Genomic DNA, 20,219 nt, shown 5'->3' with positions numbered 1-20,219 from the left:
AAAATGCACACTAGAAGTTGTTTGCATTTTCAGTGTTGCACAGTGTTATTAAACTTGCGTTTCAACTCTGGTAACTCATAGGTCCAGGTTTTGGTATAGCCAGCTTATAGCGGTACCACCCGATTTCAAGTATTATGAGGATTTTATCTTCATTTTGAGGCCGAATTGGCTGTAACTTGGCATCTGGAGTCCCCAATGGTACAGAAACTTCTCCACCAAAAATTTTTGACATAGGTCTAGGTTTTGATATAGCCCCTATATAGTGGTACCACCCGATTTCAAGTGTTTTAAGGATTTTATCTCCATTTTTTAATCAGAATTGGATGTAACTTGGCATTTGGAGTTCCTAATGATACAGAAACTTCCCCACCAAAAATTATGGACATAAGTCCAGGTTTTGGTATAGCCTTTATATAACGGTACTACACGATTTCAGGCATTTTAAAATTTTTATTTAAATTTTCGGCCTAAATTGACTATAGTTTTGTTCTCAGTGGTCAAAAAAATTTATTTACTTTAAAGTTAAAAATAAAAAATAATTAAAAAATAAATTAAGTTTCAGTGTTTTATTTAGAAATGCACTTAAAACTAGGAAATAATTTGTCGCTTAGCCTCAATAAATATATTCTTTCTCATGATGGAATATCTGAAATAAAACGCTTGCATTTAAATTATAAATGGTGACAAAATTAAACACTGAAACTTAATTTTTTAAATTATTTTTTAATTGTAATTTATAATAACTTATGTTATGGAATGCCCCACATGTTGTGGTTTTTTATTAAAACTAATGCAACTAATAAATTGTGCTAAACTATTAAAAAACAATTTGTTTCTCCAACACGCTTCCATAAAAACATATCAATGTTTAACTATCGTTATCTTTAAATGTAAATTAATGGACATTTTTAAATAAAAATTGAAAACAATTTATAGTTGTAACTATAAACTCAAGAAATTCAACCTCACATTTGCAATACAGCCATCAGCGATAGATCAGTATTTCCTGTAGTTTTTCTGAAATGTTTAAAATCGTGGCACAATTTTTATTATTAACATATTTCATGGCGAATAATGTGGTAAGTATTCCCTATACAAAATACGTATTTTAAATTCTCAAATTTAATAAAGAGACCATTATGAAAAGTTAGCAAAACGTAATTTCAACGTTGAATATCATAGGCAAGCTGTACTTGCTGCCACCCATCCGATAAAATTTATGAATTCCAGTGTCACCAAATTAAGCACCAATCGTTTTTCATCGAACATGGCTTTTATACTGGAGCGTCAGTTGCTGGATAATGCAGAGATTGATATTAAAATTACCTATAAATATGCCAAGGATCCCAAGATATATACATTTCTTGATATTAAATTGATTATTTGTGAGGCATTGGATCGCATACAAGCAATGCCCATGATACGAAAGCTATTCCTGGAGCTAATGTCGTCAAGTAATTTGCCATGCAACTGTCCCATACAAGGTGTAAGTAATCAGAGGGAAGTTATGTATTTACCAAAAAAAGAGTAATTCCTTTTTGTTTTTACTTTCAGAATATCTTATATAGCATGTCGGATTTTATTTTAACCGAAGACACCCTACCTCCCTATACACCAATAATAAGTTTCAACTACACCGTTGGTTTTTATGAAAGTAAGGCATTATTTGGCCGAATGGTGGTACAAGGCTCTACCTTGCCAAAGAAACCACCACCTGTACGGAAGGTTAATCGTAAATCCAATACAAAATTATAACAAAGAGTTGATTTTTTTTTATAAATTAAATAAATAAATACTTCAATGGCAGTTATACATATATACATATTTTAATTTCCATTGACAATATGGCAGTTCCATTGTCATTATTCCATTTCACTTAACAACTATTTTTCAATATGTTGCCGTCAATATGTCTCATGAAAATATTTCCAAATCCAATTAACTTTAAATTAACTCAAGATAAAAATAAACACCTCAAAGCATATTATCCGAAATAATAAGATTTAGTTTGCACAATTCTTCAAATTTCTTACAAGGGTCATCGGTCATCTTGAAAAGGTCATCCTTTTTAAGCAGCCAATCAAACACACCGACACACACACACATACATTTGTTAGCCACTTAAGGATATTTATGTTTGAAATTTTGTCAAGCATAAAATTAAATTTTGTGGTTAATTTATCAGTAGACAATTAACAAAAATTACCGGATTACGGTTCACTGACATGCGAAACCGAAATTATATCCAAGAATTTTAGGACAATAAAATATTTTAACAAACTTTGTCTGTCATGCAAAACAAATGACAGATACAGTGTGTGTTGAATCTTTAGGACATGATGGTTGTGACAGCTTGAACAATAAGAAATATAAACTAATGTGGTTAACCAAATCCGGATGACAATGAACACCTGAGTACCCTTTTTCTATTAGGCAGGCTTTAGTTTTTCACCTTTTATACCCTCCACCATAGTATAAGGGGCATATTAAGTTTGTTTTTAAGTTTTAAACGCATTGGAATATTAACGTGCGACCCTATAAACTATGCACATTCTTGATCAGGATAAAATTCTGAGTCGATATAGCCATGTCCGTCTGTTATAATCACTTTAGCGTCCGCAGAAATTTAGCTAGAACTCTGTATTTTTGCACCCAAGTATCTTGTTGTTGTTGTTGTAGCAACGCATATATGTTCGTTCGTGTATTATTTCAGTTATCAAGTTCCTCTGTATCCAGACTCAAGAATTCTGCAACCTGGACTGGTTGCGTCCATAAAGAATGAGGAGACAGGTGAGTGGGGTTAGCTGGGCAGTTGAATAAATGCAGAGTATCGTGTGGTCCCAATCCACATGCTGGGCGTATGTTGGGTATCGTGGCGTCAATTCTGGCCCAATACGAATTGAGGCGGCTGCATCGTCCGGATCTTAACTGAGCTAAAACCACTCGTGTTTGCCTTGGCAGCTGTCGTTCTTCTGCTGCGATGGATGGGGGATGGTTTCCAAGTACGGCATTCACACTGTATCTTCGTACTGCTTGCGCAACCATGTTGGTGTGAATGCGATTCAAGCCTGCCTGATAGGCTCGTTGATCTAGCGGTTCTCTTTTATACCTTTGGACCTCTCTCTCTAGATCATGAAGGTCTCTCCTGACGTGCCTGGGTGGGGGGCGCCTGTCCATTAAATCGTGACAGGGATGCTCACTGCGGTAACACCCAAGCAGGTACTGCATCGACATCATCTTATTGTGCTGACGCACCGGTAAAACCTTCGCCTCCTCATGAAGATGGTCCACTGGTGTCATGAGGAGGCACCCTGTTGCAGTCCTTAGGGCTGCATTCTGGCAGGTTTGAATCTTCTTCCACTGCGATGCGCTAACCTTTGCGGACCACGCTGGCGCCGCATAGCTTACCACAGACCGGCCTATTGCATTGTAGGTGGTCAACAAGGTTTCTTTATCAGCACCCCAAGTGCTGCCGGCCAGCGACTTGAGAACCTTGTTCCTACTTCTGATCTTATTGCAAATAGCTGTGGCATGCGCGGACGACTTGAACATGCTATCGAACGTTACACCCAGTATTTTAGGGTAGTTGGTGGTCGGAATCAGTGCACCATCGACCAATATGTTCAGTGGGAGCCTCATCTCAGCCGTCCATGTGGTGAACAGCGTGGCTGTGGAATTAGCGGCGGATATTTTCATATTCCTCAGATGGAAGAACTGCACTAGGTCAGCTATGTAGACATTTAACCTATCACATATGTCATCGACGATAGGACCCGACGCCAAAATCGTACAATCATCCGCATACATCACGATCTCTATGCCGTCTGGAGGGTGTGGAATTTCAGAAAGGTAGAGGTTAAACAGTTCCGGAGATATCACCCCTCCTTGGGGAACTCCCTGTTTCACTCTACGGGTTTTGGACTTCTTGTTTCTGAATTCTACAAACGACTGGCGTCCACATATATAGTTGATTACCCAACGTTTCAAACATGGCTGGAGATTAGTTTTCTCTATATCCTCGAACAGCTTGGCATGGTTGACGGTATCGAAGGCCTTCGATAGGTCAAGAGCCACCATGACTGTTCGGTCGCACGGCCTTTTCTGGTTCAGTCCTCTACTGATATGTGTGGATATGTCGTCTAATGCTGTTGTAGTACTATGCATTTTCCGAAATCCATGTTGATGTTGGGCAACTGGAAAACACCTTCTCATCGTGGGGAGGAGTAGCGCCTCTACGATCTTTGCTACTGGCGACAGGAGTGAAATCGGCCTGTACGATTCACCTCTGCTGGCATCCTTGCCAGGCTTCAGTAGCGGGACCACCCTGCCAACTTTCCAGGCATCCGGTACAACATGGGTGGCTAACGATAGGTTGAGAACACTTGTTAAAACTCAACTCCAGGTTCATCCAGCTGCTTAAGCATTACCATCGATATTCGGTGCGGGCCCAACGCTTTGGATGATTTAGCGTTTCGGATGGCATCTGCAACATCGCTCATCGTAAATTGTGGTGGTACCTCCTCGGCTGGAAGAGTTCTTCTTATACGGCGTAGCACACTTCTCTTCGCCCTATCACTCTTGGGGTGCTCTATGAACTGCCGGTTAAAATAACACGCGCACCTCTTTGGGTCAGTTACTGTCACGCCGTTGAAAGTAACAGCCGTTCTGTCATCCTTCTTTTCGACTCGAGAGTGATTTAACCGTTGCCCACAATTTACTTATTCCTGCACCAATGTTGCACTGCTTCAGATGGTCTAGCCACTTTTTCCGCTTATGTTCGCCCACTAGCCTGTTGACTTCAAGAGTAAGTTCTCTAACTCTTGGGTCTTCGGGGTTCGTACGACGAAGCTCATCACGTTCATTTGCTAGTCCCGTCGCCTCTGCTGGGAAATTTGGTCTTATTTCGGGTATTCGACTAGCAGGTATGTAGCGAGCGGCTGCTTTAGTGATGATGTCTCGGAAAGTTCTCTCAGCTACCCGAGGATCTGAGGGGGTGGGCAATTGACTGAAGCGGTGATTGGTAAATTCTCTGAAACCTTGCCAATCAGCTTTCCCATGGTTCAGGAAAGTACGGCGTTCAGAGGTTATGAAGTCGGGTGGTCTGTTTACGGAGACGATGATAGGGAGGTGGTCCGAACTAAGGGAAATGACGGATTGCCAGGTTACGTCATTTATCAGACCTGGTGCCACAATGGTGATATCTGGCGAGCTGTGGCAGTTTCCTCTAATCCTCGTAGGAGCGTCTGTACCCCGCTGGTCATTACCTAGGACGGAGTGCCAAAGCTCATGATGAGCATTGAAGTCCCCTAGCACCAGACGGTTATCGCCCTCTAACAGCGAACTAATATTGGGCATATAACGTCGGGCACAGCTATTCATCGGCGGTATGTACACATTAAGCAGCTCTACCTCGGCAGTACCACACTTTACTGCTACCCCCATACACTCCATGTATGGGTCACTAGAGCCAAGCTCAAGCGAGATAGGTCTGTACTGGACAGACTGGTGTATTAGGAAGGCAAGTCCTCCTCCTCCGCTTCTTGTGCGATCCTTCACAACGTAAGCTACAGGTGGCGGTGAGCTTTGTTTCCTGGATCGCGGCGACCATGATGTTTTTCCGACTCATAAAGTCCACAATTTCACTGACCTTATTGCGGAGACCGTTGCAATTGAATTGCAGGAATGATGCATTTCCGGGCCGTTGAACAACAACATGTGGTGTTAGATGCTGCATTTGTTGTTGTTGTTGTTGGGGAGACTGCGGGGGCGTCTCGTATTCCGACGACGACGAAGAGTCAGACGACGACGTAGAAGACGCACTGGGTGATGCGCTGACGCAGCAAGCAGCAACATACCTGTCGCTGTAATCCCGGGTGCTACTAAGGCCAGAGCATCCACGAAAATGCACCCATTCCATACATCCATTACATCTCACCATTGTTGACATGTGGTGGATGCGGATCTGGCAAACGGAACAGATCCATACTGGCCCGGGGTTCATTTCTATCCCGGCACGGACCAGAAGAGCTCGGAGCAGGCATTCCGGGATAAATTGCCGCTCCCATGGTGAAAAAAATACACGAACACAAACACATAATTGTTGAGGTGACGGCCCCTGGTCGAAGATTCCTCCGAGTCAATCCGGTGCATAGAACCGGCCGTCGCGGGATTGCCCAAGTATCTTTGGTCCATCAGCAGGTCAAGTTCGGGCCACGTTTTGGCGTATCCCTCATATAACGATACCTCCCGATTTTCGGTATTTTGAAGTTTTTAGCTAAAGTATCCAGTGCTCACAAAGTTACTTCAACAACAATTTTCAACATAGGTCCATGTTTTGGTATAGGCCCCATATAACGATACCTCCCGATTTTCGGTATTTTAAGGATATTAGCTGAATTTTTTGACCGAACAAACAATACTACAAAAATTACTAAGACCATAAACAGATATAGCAGCTAAGGAGCGTCAACTGCCACGATAAACCAGAATAGTTTTGACTCAACTACTGTCGGGATATTGCAGTCGCCCAAATTCTTATAGGGCAAAAATCGATTGCACCGTGCAAAACATCTGACCAGCATGTGGCACCAGTGTTGACCACTGCACCTTTTCAACTGCCTGCCAAATCTACTCTTCTAACTACAGTGAATCTGTGGTTACATTCCACCGAATCAGCCATTTTCCTGGAACTGGAGACAGACCCAGAGCCAGATTGAGCAGAAGAACGAACACACAGCATACAATAATAAACACTGTTACAACAACAAAAACAACTAGCCACTTTAGTTGATCGCCGTAGAATTTTTAGAACTGTTGGTTGTTCAGTTTGTCAGAAAGCTTGACTTGCTTACGGAAAAAATATACATCGTGGTAATCGGAATCGCAAGGACTACCTTAGATAAAAATTTCAAAACGAAACTCGAACAACCTTTAGAGGCACTTAACCCAATTTTTTTTTGTGAGAGAGGTTCCAGAAGAAGTTGTCCGATAATCCATGATATAATTTTGAGAGAAGCATTAAGATGTACAAAGGGCCAATGTCTGTCACTCTTTACGATAATAATCGTGTCCTCAAGCAAATTTAAGCGGGCAACATAGGTTTTTTCGGGAAGCACTATGACTAGTGTGTATCTTCGATTCTCGAACTTCTCTTTAACTACACTTAAGCGAACATTTTGAACTTTTGTGAAGGATATACCCGAAGATGTTGTCCGATATAGAGTTTCCTAAGAAGTTATTGTCCGTTTGGAAACAAATTTTGGCCGAATCGGATACTCAATTCTTGAGTTTTTGTAGTCATTAGTTGTTGTTGTTGTTGTAGCAGCTTCTACAAGTACATGTAAATCTTTATTTTATTGATTCGGCTCTGCCTCCAGCTCCAAGCTCAGAAAGGACGCCACCTGAATTGGATTAGTCCAAAGAGAGAGAGGAGTTAAGTCAGTCGGGTTGGCTGGGCAGTTAAACAGGTGCTGCGTAGTATGCGGACCGGTGCCACATGCTGGGCAGATATTCCGCGTGCCATCAATCCTGGCCCAGTAAGAATTAAGGCGGCTGCACCAACCAGATCTAAGTTGCGCCAACACGACTCTGGTTTGTCTTGGCAGCTGCTGCTCTTCCGCTGCCACGGGTGGTGGATGATCTTTGAGGACTATATTCACACTGTAGGCTGCCAGAGCCTCTGCAACCGCATCAGTATGAATGTCTCTTAAACCTGCCTGGTATGCACGCTGATCTAGAGGTTCTCTTTTATATCTTTGGACCTCTCTCTCTAGATCTCTATAATCCTCCCTAACTCGCCTGGGGAGTTCAGGCATATCCACCAGATGGTGATTTGGGTGGTCTTGCCTATAGCATCCAAGCAAGTACTGCATCGTCAACATCCTGTTGTGACGACTCAGAGGAAGGATCTTTGCCTCCTCATGTAAATGGTCCACTGCAGACATGAGGTGACACCCTGTAGCTGTTCTCAGGGCAGCATTCTGACAGATTTGTAGTTTATCCCATTGCGTATCACTTACGTTAGCAAACCACGCTGGCGCCGCATAGCTTACCACAGACCGGCCTATCGCGTTGTATGTGGTTAACAAGGTTTCTTTATCCGCACCCCAAGTGCTGCCGGCTAGGGACTTGAGGACCTTGTTCCTGTTTCTCAGCTTATCGCAGATAACTGTAGTATGCTGGGACGACTTATACATGCTATCGAATGTGACCCCTAGGACTTTGGGGTAGTTTGTGGTCGGAATAGTTGCACCGTCGACCTGCACATTCAGTGGGAGCTTCATTTGCGCCGTCCATGTGGTGAACAGTGTGGCTGTTGACTTAGTGGTGGATATTTCCATATTCCTCGCGTGGAAAAACTCTACAAGATCAATGAGATAGGCATTTAGCCTTTCACAAACGTTACCGATATAGGGACCTGACGCCATGAGTGTACAATCATCCGCGTACGTAATTAACTCAATGCCGTCGGGAGGGCGTGGAATTGCAGAGAGGTAGAGGTTAAACAGTTCCGGAGATATCACCCCTCCTTGGGGAACTCCCTGCTTCACTCTACGGGGTTTGGACTTCCTGTCTCTGAATTCCACGTATGACTGGCGACCACACAAATAGTTGATGACCCAGCGTTTCAGACAAGGCCGGAGGGTAGTATTCTCGATATCCTCGAACAGCCTAGCATGGCTGACCGTATCAAACGCTTTGGTCAGATCCAATGCTACCATCACTGTTCTGTGACACGGTTTGTCCAGGTTGAGCCCTCGTCCAATATATGTGGAAATGGCGTGCAGTGCTGTTGTGGTACTGTGCTGCTTCCGGAACCCGTGTTGATGATCTGCAACTGGATAACACGTTCTGATGCTGGGGAGGAGTAATGCCTCGAGTATCTTTGCTACTGGTGATAGAAGTGAAATCGGCCTGTACGACTCACCTTTACTGGCATCTTTGCCAGGTTTCAGCAGCGGGACCACCCTGCCCATCTTCCAGGCATCGGGAACTATTAGGGTTGCTAGCGATAACTTGAGGACCTTACTTAAATACTCGACTCCTGGGCCATCCAGCTGTTTTAGCATCACCATAGAAATTCCGTCAGGTCCAAGCGCTTTGGATGACTTTGCGCCTCGGATAACATCTGCAACATCATCCATCGTAAATTGTGGCGGTTCTTCTTCGGCTGGAAGAGATCGCAAACGACGCAAAACACTTCTCTTCGCCCGGTCGCTATCGGGGTGCTCGATAAATTGTCGGCAGAAATAGCCAGCGCACCTCTTCGGATCTGTCACAGCCACGCCGTTAAACGTGACAGATGTCCGATCGTCTCTCCTACCAGGGTTCGATAGCGCCTTAACCGTTGTCCACAATTTATTACAGCCGGCTCCAATGTTGCAGCACTTCAGATGTTCTAGCCACTTTTTCCGCTTGTGTTCACTGACTAATCTATTGACTTCCATTGTCAGTTCCCTGACTCTGGGGTCGTTAGGGTTCGTACGGCGAAGCTCATCACGCTCATTAGCTAATCCCGTCGCCTCTGCTGGGAAATTTGGTCTTATTTCAGGTATTCGACCAGCAGGGATAAAGCGAGCGGCTGCAGCAGTGATGATGTCTCGGAACTTCCTCTCTGTTACCCGAACATCAATTTGCCTTGCCAATCCGCTTTTCCATGATTAATGAAAGTGCGGCGTTCAGAGGTAATGAAGTCTGGTGGGAGATGGTCCGACCCAAGGGAAATGACGGGTTGCCATGTCACGTCATTCGTCAGACCAGGTGACACGATGGATATGTCAGGCGAACTGTGGCAGTCTCCTCTAATCCTGGTGGGTGCGTCCTCGTTCGCAGTGCAGAATGTAGCTATCTATTTGCTCAGCCAGATCTGTACCTCTCTGGTCATTTCCTAGAGCGGAATGCCATAACTCGTGATGTGCATTAAAATCCCCTAGGACCAGCCGGTTATCACCTCGCAACAGAGGCCTGATGTTAGGCAAATAACGCGGGGCACAGCTATTGACCGGCGGGATATACACATTCAGCAGTTCTATCTCGGCGGATCCACACCTTACCGCTACCCCCATACACTCCAAGTAGGGGTCACTATAGTCTAGCTCAGGCGAGATAGGTCTGTACTGGACAGACTGGTGCAGTAGGAATGCAAGCCCTCCACCCCCACTTCTCGTACGATCCTGGCGAAGAACGTTGTATCCATCACAACTCCGAAGACTGCAGTTGTTGCTCAGCTTCGTTTCCTGGATCGCCGCGACCATTATATTTCTCCGACTCATAAAGTCCACGATCTCATTGATCTTGGTTCGAAGACCATCGCAGTTAAACTGCAAGAATGTCACATCCTCAGGAACTGGGACAGCAATACGGGGTGTTAACGGCTGCTGCTGATACTGCTGTCTGGGAGATTGCGGGGGAGTTTCATAATCCGATGATGTTGATGATGAAGACTCACTGGGGTTTATATTGGCGCAGCACGAGGCAACATAAACCCTGTCGTAATACTCCCTCAGGTAGGTGAGGCCTGAACAGTTTCTGAAATGCAGCCATCCTTGGCACCCGTTGCATCTCATTGACACCGACCTATGGTGGATGAGACGTTGACAAACGGTGCAGAACCATGGCCCGGGGTTACTCTCAATCCCGGCACGGACCAAAAGAATCCGGAGCAGGCATTCCGGGACATGCCGCTCCCAAAATAAAAATAAAGACGAACACGAACAAGTAGTTCCTGAGGTGACGGCCCCTGGCCGAGAAGATGGTTCCTCGGGTCAATCCGGTACATAGAACCGGCCGTCGAGGGATTGTAGTCATTAGTTGTCATTGTTGTTGTAAGATTGCATATGTTATAACTGTATGCTCGTTTTCCTGCTTATTCTGGCCGTATTTCCAGGTCAAATAAAGTAATTGGGGTTACTTGAGAAGACGTCATGCGGGGCAGTACTACATACTGGGAAAATGTTTTCACCGTGTCATCAAGCGTTTCCCTATAAGAATTCAGACGGCTGTATCCTCCTGAGCGTAGCTGAGCCAAAACAACACTTTTTTCTATAGAAATTCAGATAGCTGTACCCTCCTGAGTTTAGTTGAGCCAAAACTGTGGCAGCTATGATAGATGGGGGATGTTCTCCGAGAACGATAGCTGTTTATGGTATCTGCTACTACATCCGTGTAAATGCTACCCAAACCTGGAACGTAATTGAAACAAAAGAACTCTGGTTTGTCGTGTTAGTTGACGTTATTTAGTTGCGGCAGATGGGTGATGGATGACTCCGAGGACCGCATTCTTGTAAATCCCCCTTAACATATCTGGGTGGTGGACTCTATTGTAGGATATATCCACCATGCTGAGATCTGGATGACTCTCACGGTAACACCCGAGCAAGTGCTGCAACGAGAGCATGCCATGGTGTTGCGACGGACTGGAAGAATCTTCGATTTCTCATGTAGATGGTCCATGGATGACCCTGTTGTAGTTCTCAGGGCGACTTTCTGGCAGCTTTGAATACTATTCCATTGCGTTGCACTAATGTTCGCTTACAACACTGGAGCTTCATAGTTTACCATAGACAGACATATGGCGTTAAATGTGGTCAACAAGTTTTCTTTGCCAAGTGTTAGCGACTTGAGGACCTTGTTCCTACATCTTACCTTTTCGTAGATAGCTAAGGTATGTGCGACGACGTGAGCATATTGTCGAATGTTACCCCAAAAATCGTGGTCGGAATTTGGTTGTCATCGATCAGAACATTCAAATCTGTGCTCATCATCGCAGTCCATGTGGTGAACAGAGTGGCCGTAGACTTAATTCCGGATATTATCATATTCTTAGCGTGGAAAATGTGGTAAGATCGATAAAATAGGAGTTCAGCTTTATCACAAACGACATTAAGGAATGTACGTTACCTCCCAAAATCGAACAATTATCCGCATAAGTAACTATCACCAAACCTTGGCGAACTCCCTATATCACTCTACACGGCTTCGACTTCTTGTTCCTGAATTCCAAGTGCGACTTGCGTGGTGAAATATAATTTATTACCCAAAGTTTCGAACATTGCGTGGAGGGTAGTCTGCTCTATGTCCTCAAATGGCTTGGAGTGCTTGACAGTATCAAAAGCTTTTGATAAGTCGAGAGCACCAACAATGACCTATTGCACGGGTTGTTCTGCTTGAGTCGTCGACTAATATGTATGTGGAGATGGCATGCAGCTCTGTTGTAGTGCTGTGCTGCTTACGGAACCCGTGGTGATGAGCGGCAACTGGATAGCTATTTCTGTTGATGGGGAGGAGTAAATCCTCTAGAGTCTTTACCAATGCGAAATCGGTCTGTCCCATTCAACTTTGTTGGCATACTTGCCTGGATTCAGTAGCGGGACCACCCTGCCCATTTTCCAGACTTCGGGAACAATGAGAGTGGCTAGCGACAAGTTGAGAACTTTAATGATATACTCCACTCGCGGCATACCAGCTGCTTCAGCATTACCATGGAGATTCCATCAGAGCCCAACGCTTTGGATGATTTATCGTTTCTGTGGCATTCGCAACATCATCCATTGTAATTTGTGGGGATAGCGCCTATCACTCCTGGTCATCTCGAGAAATTTTTGATTAAAATAACTTTTGCACTTATTTGTATCAGTCAGCGCAAAGATGTCAAGCGTAACTGAGTTCCTACCTTCTTTCCCAGGGTTCCTGAGTGACATAACCGTTGCCCAGTCATGAATTCCGCTTCCAATGTAGCAACTATTCAGATGATTTAATTACTTGTTTGGTTCCATATCAGCTCCCTAACTCTGGGGTCACTGGGTTTGGCTGGACGAAGCTCATCAGACTCATTAGCTGGTCCCTCTTCACACACTCATTAGCTGGTCCCTCTGACGGCAGGCCAGCTGACGTCATTTGTCAGACCACGTGACACGATGGTTATTTCTGACGAACTATGACACTCTCCGCGAATTCTTGTAGGGACATTCTCATTGACCGTGCAAAACATAGAGCTATCAATCTGCTCAGCCAGCACTAGGATTACCAAGGATTGAATGCCACAACTCATGATTGTGATTTAATCCCTTAGAAAAGTTGGTTATGACCTTCAAAAGGGGCTAATATTGGGTCTATAATCTGGAGTACAGCTGTTAATCGGCGATGTGTATGTAAAACACCTGACTACATGTACGGGTCAGTAGAGACAGACTCCAGCGAGATAGGTCGGTATAGAGCAGGCTGGTCATCCTTTCGACCATGATATTCTGTTGACGCATAAACTCCACTATTTCCTCGATCTTACCTCAGAGTCAATTGCATTTAAATGGCAAAAATTATGTATTTCCAGGGTTTGGTACAAAAACGGCTGGAGTTAAGTCTCATATTCGGATGTCGATGACTCACTTCATTTGTACAGAAGACCTTTTAGAAAGACTTCTGTCTACCGAAGATTTGTCGCCTATAGTAGACCCATTGGAATGTCTTCTTCATGTAGGTGGTCTTCTGACCTTCGAAAACCTTTGGAAGGTGTTCTGTACATACAAAGCCTTTGGAAACTTTTGTGGTTTATAGAATGTCCATAAAAGGCTTTGTCAATTTTTCCATAGAAAAAATTTAGAAGGTGTTCTTTCCAAACAAGACCTTAAAAATGCTTCGGCACTTAGATGACCCCATCGAAGACCTTTAGAAGTTCTTTCGTACTAGAATGGCCTTCTAAAGGGTCATCTGTTATATAGAGGCCATAGAGACTTTTAAAATGTCCTCTGTCTGTAGACGACTTTTAGAAGGACTTCTGTCCAGAGAGTACTTTATGAAGATATTTGATCTATGGAATGAGGGCCTTCTATACTTGGAAAACCATTAAAAAAAACCTTCTGTCGTTAGCAGACCTTTAGAAGGTCTTCAGTCTTTAGAAGATATTCAGCCTATAGAGACCCTGAAAGGTCTTCAGAACTTGAGAGACTTTTGAAAAGTCTTCTGTCCATAGGCGACTTTCAGAAGGACTTCTCTCCAGGGAATATTCTATGACGGTATTTTGTATATTTGTCCATAGAAGACCTTTAGAAGGTGTTCTTTCCATAGAAGACCTTAGAAGTGCTTTTGTACTTAGAAGACCTCAATAAAAATCTCCTATTTCTATATTCTTTTTAAAGATCGGTTCATCGAAAACCTTTAGAAATTCTTCCGTGCTGAGTGGCCTTTGAAAGGGTTATCTGTCTATAGAGACTTTTAAAATGTCCTATGTCCGTAGACGACTTTTAGAAGGACTTCTATCCAGAGAGTATTTGGTCTATGGAATGAGGGCCTTCTATACTTGGAAAACCATTAAGAAGCCTTCTGTCGTTAGAAGACTTTTAGAAGGTCTTCAGTCTTTAGAAGATCTTCAGCCTATAGAAGACACTTAAAAGGTCTTCAGAACTTGAGAGACTTTTGAAAAGTATTCTGTCCACTGAAGACTTTCAGAAAATTCTCTGTTCATAGACAAACTTTACAAGGTCTTTTAGAAGGTCTTTTTCTTGTAGAAGTCCTTTCGAAGGTCTTTTGTATAAGGTCTGTTAGAGGTCCTGGCGTCCTCACAAGATGTTAAGAAAGTCTGTCGGACATAGAAGACTTAAAAGAAGTTAAAGGTCTTGCATTCATACAAAATCTTAAAAAGATCTTCCATACTTAGAAAACCATAATGAGGAGACCTTTGTACGGAATTTTGTTCATAGACGACCATTAGAAGGTATTCTGTCTTTATGGGTCCTTTAAAAGTCTACCTTCCGTATTTAGAAGGCCGTTGGAAAGTTTTCTGTCAATAGAATACCTTGAAAATGTTTTCGTCCTTAGAGTTAGAAGGTCATCTGTCTATAGGGGACCTTTTGAAAGTCTCCTATGTACAGAAGGCTCGTAGAAAATCTTTTGTCTATTAAAAGGTCTTCCGAACTTAAAAGATATTTGAAAAGTCTTCTGTCCACTGAAGACTTTCACAAAATCTTCTGTTCATAGACAAAATTTACAAGGACTTCTGTCCACGAAGGTCGTTTAGAAGCTCTTTTTCCTATAGAAGTCCTTTAGAAGGTATTTTGTATAAGGCCTGTTAGAGCACCTGGCGTCCATACAAGATGTTAAGAAAGTCTGTCGAGGAAGACTTAAAAGAAGTTGAAGGTCTTCCTTCCGTAGGAGACTATTAAAGGTCTTGCATCCATACAAGATATTAGGAAGATCTTCCACACTTAGAAGACCTTAGTGTGGACACCTTTGTATGGCATTTTGTTCATACAATACCATTAGAAGGTATTCTGTCATTAGAGGTCCTTTAAAAGGTCTAGCTTCCGTATATAGAAGACCGTTGGAAAGTTTTCGGTCGATAGAAACCCTTGATAATGTTTTCGTCCTTAGAGTTAGAAGGTCATCTGTCTACAGGGGACCTTTTGGAAGTCTCCCATGTACCGAAGTCTCGTAGAAGATCTTTTGTCCATAGAAGGTCTAAAGTCCTTCTCTAAGGGGCTTTTATGAACAAAAGTCATGGTTCTTTAATGACTCGACGTCTTTCCAACGGCCTTATGTTTTTCTATAGGTCTTTCATGGACAAATTCTTCTATAGAGGTAAATATTTTTTACGGACAAACGTACTTCTAAGAAAAGGCATTTAGAAATCGCTTTCAGTGTGAGAACTTCTTTCGGCGAATCGATTTAAAAAGGCGTTTTCCCAATCAAAACAAAATTCTTCACATGGTAATGGCGTGGTATTTTTTCTTTTCTTTGGTTATAGCCCCAATGGGCAGGTTTTCCTCTGAATAGAGATCGTTTTATTGTTACTCTATGAAGAGATGACTCTTGGAGGTTCTCTATCCATAGAAGATATTCCGAACATAAGTTTAATCTTGTGACGATTTTAAGTCGTTTTCTTTTTTGTATCGTTACGTCCCCAAATGTTTCTTCCATTTCTAAATATCTCCCAAATAAAATACAAATTCCATTCACTTAACCAAGCGCATTCTTGGCATCGCTTTCCTTATTGCATTGTATACAATTCGCGGCCATTAACACTATCAAAAAATACTTATCAGAAGTTCGCAACTATTTATGCAAAAACTTCTTTTCAGCGGAATTGCTTTTCCCGTTGGTTTTTTTCTTGCTTTCTTACAAAACAATATCTTTATGGCCTAAATGGTTGGCAATTATTGTCCACAAGGCTGCTAATGGTGATAATGCAATTGGACAATGGTAAAAAGGAAACAAAAATTGTGGCGAAAAATACGATACAGGCATAATTTAAATAATAAATTGTACGAAAGTCCTACGATACGTATACATGTTGTCGCTACGTATACGCCATTGTTCACCATTGATATTTATGTTTTCTATTGCTCTGTTCTTTTTGAAACTTTCGTTTGTTGCCTTCAACCGTGGAGGGGAGGGTAAATTAATTTGTTGTTCCTTTCCAGACCATAATCGCCATGAAGTGTTGAGTCAAAATAAAAGACGGCATATAAAAACAATTTCCATACGGATCGAGTGTTGCTACGTTACTTCAATCTACAGTCTCATATCCAAAAAATTTTTTCAATATCTCTAGCATGGTGTAAGAAAGAAGGTGATACAATAATAGCAACCTATGTCTTCATTTGCTGTCAAAGCATATTTTTAATCAAAAATAAATAACAAATATTTCGCTTCTATAAAAAATATCTGTGTACAACATCTTTGTTTAAGCTTCGCGAATAATATTTTAACGTTTTCTTCTAACTTTTGTGGATATTTCGCGCAAAAAAAATTTGACAGCAAATGAAGACTACAACCTAACGTCAACTATTGGATCACCTTGTTAAATTCGCCTTGATCTCTAGCTTCAGAATATTTTTAAAAGGATAGATTTTTATTTATTTTTGATTGCAATGGAACAAATTTTATTTCAATTACACATTTTAAACCAGCCAACCAAGAAACTGTCTGAAATTCACTTTAAAAAAAATCCGAAAATATTTAAACTCCCGAATTCTGCTTGATACAAGAACAATATCTTTATGGCCTAAATGGTTGGCAATTATTGTCCACAAGGCTGCTAATGGCGGTAATGCATGCTTCGCAATGAACAAAAAGGGAAATAGAGAATGTGGTGAAAAATACGATACAGGGATAATTTAAAGAATAAATTGTACAAATGTCCAACGTACGAATATGTTGTCGCTATGTATACGCCATTGTTTCCTATTGGTGTTATGTATGTCTTCTCTTGTTTTGTTCTTTTTTCAAACTCTCTTTTGTTGCCTTCAACCATGGAGTGGAGTGTAGTTTAATTACTTGCGCTATTCCAGGTCATATAGAAACAAGTAAAAAGTCGTTAAGTTCGGCCGGGCCGAACTTTTTATACCCTCCACCATAAAATAGTCTTAATTAAAATGGAATAATTAGGGTCTTTTCACAATTTTAGGTGGAACAACTTTTCGACAATGGACAGACGCCTACTGCCTCCCACTATTGCTTAAATTACACTGTGAACACAAATGTTGGGGCAGAGATAATTCCTTTCGGAGATGGCGCCGTGAGTCGAACTTCCGCGTTATGGCGTGATGAAGTTTTTGCAAGAGACCCTGTAAGCCATCATGAATTAGCATTATATCTTTGTTTGTTGTTTTTGTAGAGCACTTAAGCAACAGTGAACAAAGATATAACGCTAATTCCTGCTGGCCCACAGGGTCTCTAACAAAAATTTCATCACGCCATAACGCGGAAGTTTGACTCACGGCGGATCTGTCCTTCGGGGTTCATAATATACTAACTAAGAGGAATTTTCCGTGCCCCAGACTTTCACCTCCATTTTGTTGCACAGTGTTATCTAATCTAATCTAAAAAAATATGTTCAGCTAGGTGAAAGGTACCACCTACGGGGCTATATCAAAGAGTCAACCTATCTTTAAATTTTTTGACGGAAAAGTTTTATAGCTGCAGGGAACTTCAAGAGTCAAATTGAGGGTAGTTTCATCAAAACAATGTAGACCCTCAAAAATGGACCATGTTGACGAATTTTAGTGAAGAAATTTCGTGACCACTGAAAATTCCAGAAAATCTGGAGGTACATTTATATGGGGGGATATACCAAAACATGGAGCTATATAGACGATTATTTTTGAATAGACAAAATTGTAGCTAAAATTCTCAAAATACCGATCATTACAGCTAGTACGGTTAAAAATTGCAGCTAAAATTCTCAAAATACCGAAAATCGGGAGATACCGTTTTATGGGGGCTATACCAAAACATGGACCTATGTTGACGATGTTTCGTTGGACATGTTTTATGACCACTGAGAACTTCAAATGTCAAATTACAGCTATTTCGGTTAAAAACTGTAGCTAAAATGCTCAAAATACCGAAAATCGGGAGGTACCGTTATATGGGGGCTATACCAAAACATGGACCTATGTTGACGATGTTTTGTGGAGATGTTTAATGACCACTGAGAACCTCAAATGGCAAATTACAGCTAGTTCGGTTAAAAATTGTAGCTAAAATTCTCAAAATACCGAAAATCGGGAGGTACCGATATATGGAAGCTATATCAAAACATGGACCTATGTTGACGATGTTTCGTGGAGATGTTTTATGACTACTGAGAATCTTAAATGTCAAATTACAGCTAGTTCGGTTAAAAATTATAACTAAAATCCTTAAAATACCGAAAATCGGGAGGTACGGTTATAAGGGGGCCATGGGCCTATGTTGACGATGTTTGGTGGGGATGTTTAATGACAACTGAGAACCTCAAATGTCAAATTGCAGATAGTTTGGTTACAAATTGTGGCTAAAATTATCAAAATATCGAAAATCGGGACTTACCGTTATATGGGGGCTATACCAAAAGATGGACCTATGTTGACGATGTTTGGTGGAGATATTTCATGACCACTGAGAACCTCAAATGGCAATTTACAGCTAGTTCGGTTAAAAATTTTAGCTAAAATTCTCAAAATACCGAAAATCGGGAAGGTACCGATATACATATGGGGGCTATACCAAAACATGGACCTATGTTGACGATGTTTGGTGGATATGTTTAATGACCACTGAGAACCACAAATGTCAAATTGCAGATAGTTCGGTTACAAATTGTGGCTAAAATTCTCAAAATACCGAAAATCGGGAGGTACCGTTTTATGGGGGCTACCCCAAAACATGGACCTATGTTGACCATGTTTGGTGGAGATATTTCGTGACCACTGAGATTCTCAAATGGCAAATTACAGCTAGTTCGGTTAAAAATTGTAGCTAAAATTCTCAGAATACCGAAAATCGGGAGGTACCGATATATGGGGGCTATACCAAAACATGGACCTATGTTGACGATGTTTCGTGGATATATTTCATGACCCCTGAGAACCTCAAATGTCAAATTGCAGATAGTTCGGTTAAAAATTGTGGCTAAAATTCTCAAAATACCGAAAATCGGGAGGTACCGTTATATGAGGACTATACCAAAACATGGACCTATGCCCATATCCTTTGGGATATAAGTTTGTTGATCACTAGGAACCCTAAGTGCCAAATTATAGCTAATTCGGTCTGCGAATGTGGCGAAGAATGTCAAAATACCTCAAATCCGGAGGTACCGTTATATGGGGGCTATACCAAAGAGTGGACCGATATAGCCTATCTTCGAACTTGACCTGCCTATGGAAAAAAGACCGTCGCGTGCAAAACTTCAGCAATCTATCTCAATTATTGCGGACGCTAGAGTGATTACAACAGACGGACAGACGGACATGGCTAGATCGTCTTAGAATTTTATCCTGATCAAGAATATATATACTTTATATGGTCGCAAATGATTAGTTCGATGTGTTACAAACGGAATGACAAACTTAATATACCCTCCATACAATGGTGGAGGGTATGAAAGCATCCTACGAAAGAAAAGTAAAACAAATCCCTCTAAAGCTGACGATCCCCGCAAACTGTTTAACCACCATGATCTATTTATAGAGAACGTGCAGTTTACGCTCTGGCAGATGTACTTGAAAAGTAACTACCATACAGAAAATGCGATGGATTGGGAAAGACGGCACAACAACACCTAAAGTTGACGCACTGTATTATAGCTGCCATGACACAAAACATGAGCTGGTTTGCGGATTTGTAGTTTGTCGGAGGTTAAAACATCTGGACTCCAGCTTCACCCTAGTAAATGAAAGACTTGCTCAATACAGATAAAAGCAAAATTCTTCAACATTAGCTTTATCTCCGCTTATGCTCCA

At 41.9% G+C, this 20,219-nt stretch overlaps 1 protein-coding gene across 1 annotated transcript; it reads left to right on the top strand.

The window, feature by feature from the left end:
• Nucleotides 1-1,017: 1,017 nt before the first annotated feature.
• Nucleotides 1,018-1,755, top strand: LOC141405449 (uncharacterized). The gene is made up of 3 exons (XM_073989756.1): nt 1,018-1,079; nt 1,148-1,486; nt 1,555-1,755. The coding sequence occupies exons 1-3, from the start codon at nt 1,023-1,025 to the stop codon at nt 1,753-1,755; spliced, it is 597 nt and encodes a 198-aa protein (XP_073845857.1). The 5' UTR covers nt 1,018-1,022.
• The last annotated feature ends 18,464 nt before the right edge of the window (nt 1,756-20,219 follow it).

The sequence above is a fragment of the Musca autumnalis genome, unplaced genomic scaffold (assembly GCF_047663935.1).
Source record: "Musca autumnalis isolate F117 unplaced genomic scaffold, ASM4766393v1 scaffold_5, whole genome shotgun sequence".
NCBI lineage: Eukaryota > Metazoa > Arthropoda > Insecta > Diptera > Muscidae > Musca > Musca autumnalis.
The sequence above is the reverse complement of the archived record's forward strand: the minus strand, read 5'-3'. Positions and strand labels throughout refer to the sequence as shown.

What these genes read in the sequence shown, in the direction of transcription:
- LOC141405449 (XM_073989756.1), top strand. Translation starts at nt 1,023, where the DNA reads ATGTTTAAAATCGTGGCACAATTTTTATTATTAACATATTTCATGGCG. An exon ending in ATTTCATGGCGAATAATGTG is followed by an intron (nt 1,080 to 1,147) that starts GTAAGTATTCCC and finishes CATTATGAAAAG; the next exon opens with TTAGCAAAACGTAATTTCAA. An exon ending in GCAACTGTCCCATACAAGGT is followed by an intron (nt 1,487 to 1,554) that starts GTAAGTAATCAG and finishes TTTTACTTTCAG; the next exon opens with AATATCTTATATAGCATGTC.